At 42.3% G+C, this 1,617-nt stretch overlaps 1 protein-coding gene across 1 annotated transcript; it reads left to right on the plus strand.

Moving 5' to 3' along the window:
- Nucleotides 1-304: 304 nt before the first annotated feature.
- Nucleotides 305-1,607, plus strand: LOC111668429 (putative cation-transporting ATPase 13A4; the record flags this gene model as incomplete). Its single annotated transcript, XM_023424493.2, has 4 exons — nucleotides 305-461; nucleotides 599-710; nucleotides 826-950; nucleotides 1,066-1,607. Coding segments are annotated over 4 exons (633 nt in total), but the record flags the coding sequence as incomplete, so codon positions are not given.
- Between the last annotated feature and the right edge of the window lie 10 nt (nucleotides 1,608-1,617).

Raw genomic sequence — 1,617 nt, forward strand, 5'->3', positions numbered from 1 at the left:
ATATTGATCTTTGATTTTTAACCTTAGTGTTATATTTTTGACAATTAGTATAACATCAGGATATTTCCAGGGCCACCTGTGTGCTTGTGTCTTTTTCTGTTGAGGAAAGAAGAAGTGGCAGGAAAAGTCAACATATCTTTAGTTCATCCAGTGCAACCTGTAAACTGTAATGTCTGCTTTGTTAACTGTCCCTGCTATGTTTTCTAGAAAATCTTAAAACTCATGAGCCATAAAAAATATATATATATTGCCCTGCAGTTTTTCAGTTATTAACTCTTATTCTTCTCTTTCATTTTCATGTCAGTCCACAAGCGAGGCGGTGGCCATTGTTCAGAGGTTTCCCTTCTCCTCGGCCCTGCAGAGGATGAGTGTGGTCACAGTGGCCCAGGGGGGTCACTCAGCTCTGGCTTTTATCAAAGGATCCCCTGAGATGGTGGCTAGCCTCTGCCGAGCAGAAACGGGTCAGAAAGTTATTATTAATAAAAAAACTAAAGCTTGAAGAATTTTTACAGACTGGGAATAAAACATTCGTGAATTTGCGTTGTGTCTTCATTACATTAAAAAAAAACAAAAAAACAGGGTGTTTTCTGTTTTACAGTGCCGTCACAGTTCCCCAGCAAACTGCGCAGCTTCTCGAGTGAAGGCCTCAGGGTTCTTGCACTTGCCTATAAACCCATAGACAGGAACACTGACTTTAGGACCATAGAACGGTGAGAACCCAGTCTGCATGTCTGACTTCTTCATGACACCAAAGACACTTCACAGGCTCTTCTTTTTTAAGATACAAAGATGTGTGTGTTCATGCAGCTGTGTGTCTGTCAACAGACAGGAAGTGGAGAAAGACATGCACTTCCTGGGTTTGCTGATGATGAAGAACTTGGTGAAGCCAGAGAGTCCCAAGGTTATTAACATCCTGAGAATGGCACACCTTCGCAGCGTCATGGTCACTGGTAAGGGATATTTTGCATTAGTATAACACTGCAGTTCGAAGGCATAAAGTTGCATATTTTCTCTAGTTTCCTCTATTCCAAATATTATAATCTTGTTTTGTCCTCCTTCACACAGGTGACAACATTTTAACAGCAGTGAATGTAGCAAAAAGCTGTGGGATGGTGGGATCTGATGAGAAGGTGATATTCGTCAATGCCACCCCCCACACTGCCCAGACTATGCCCACCCTGAGGTTCAGCCTGGAAGAAGGAGGGACGACAGCTTCTGGCCAAAGCTCCGTAGAGGTCATCACCTGGGTCGGTCCTGCTCAGACACACGCACCACTACAGTTCACTGGTCCTGAGGATGGTTAAATCAAATGCTGACATTTTTAGACATCTGGGAAGAACAGACGTTGACTGTAGTTGTGCTAATCTGATAAATACTAGGGGGGATGACTTTCATCTTATGCCAGACTGAACTGGGATCATTGTCTGAACTTGAGAGACAACAGTGACCTCATATCAGTTTCCAATCAATCCTAAAGTTTTGGTCCCATTATCTCTCGTACAGCATGAGCTGTGTCACTAAAAGCTAACCCTAATTCTTATATACACGCATTGATACATGCAGGTTTTTGCTAATTGGTTGTGTCATATTTGACAGTTGAATAGTTATCTCACATAA

Source organism: Seriola lalandi, unplaced genomic scaffold, assembly GCF_002814215.2.
Source record: "Seriola lalandi dorsalis isolate HSWRI2012SDOR001 ecotype SW California unplaced genomic scaffold, Sedor1 jcf7180002004063, whole genome shotgun sequence".
NCBI lineage: Eukaryota > Metazoa > Chordata > Actinopteri > Carangiformes > Carangidae > Seriola > Seriola lalandi.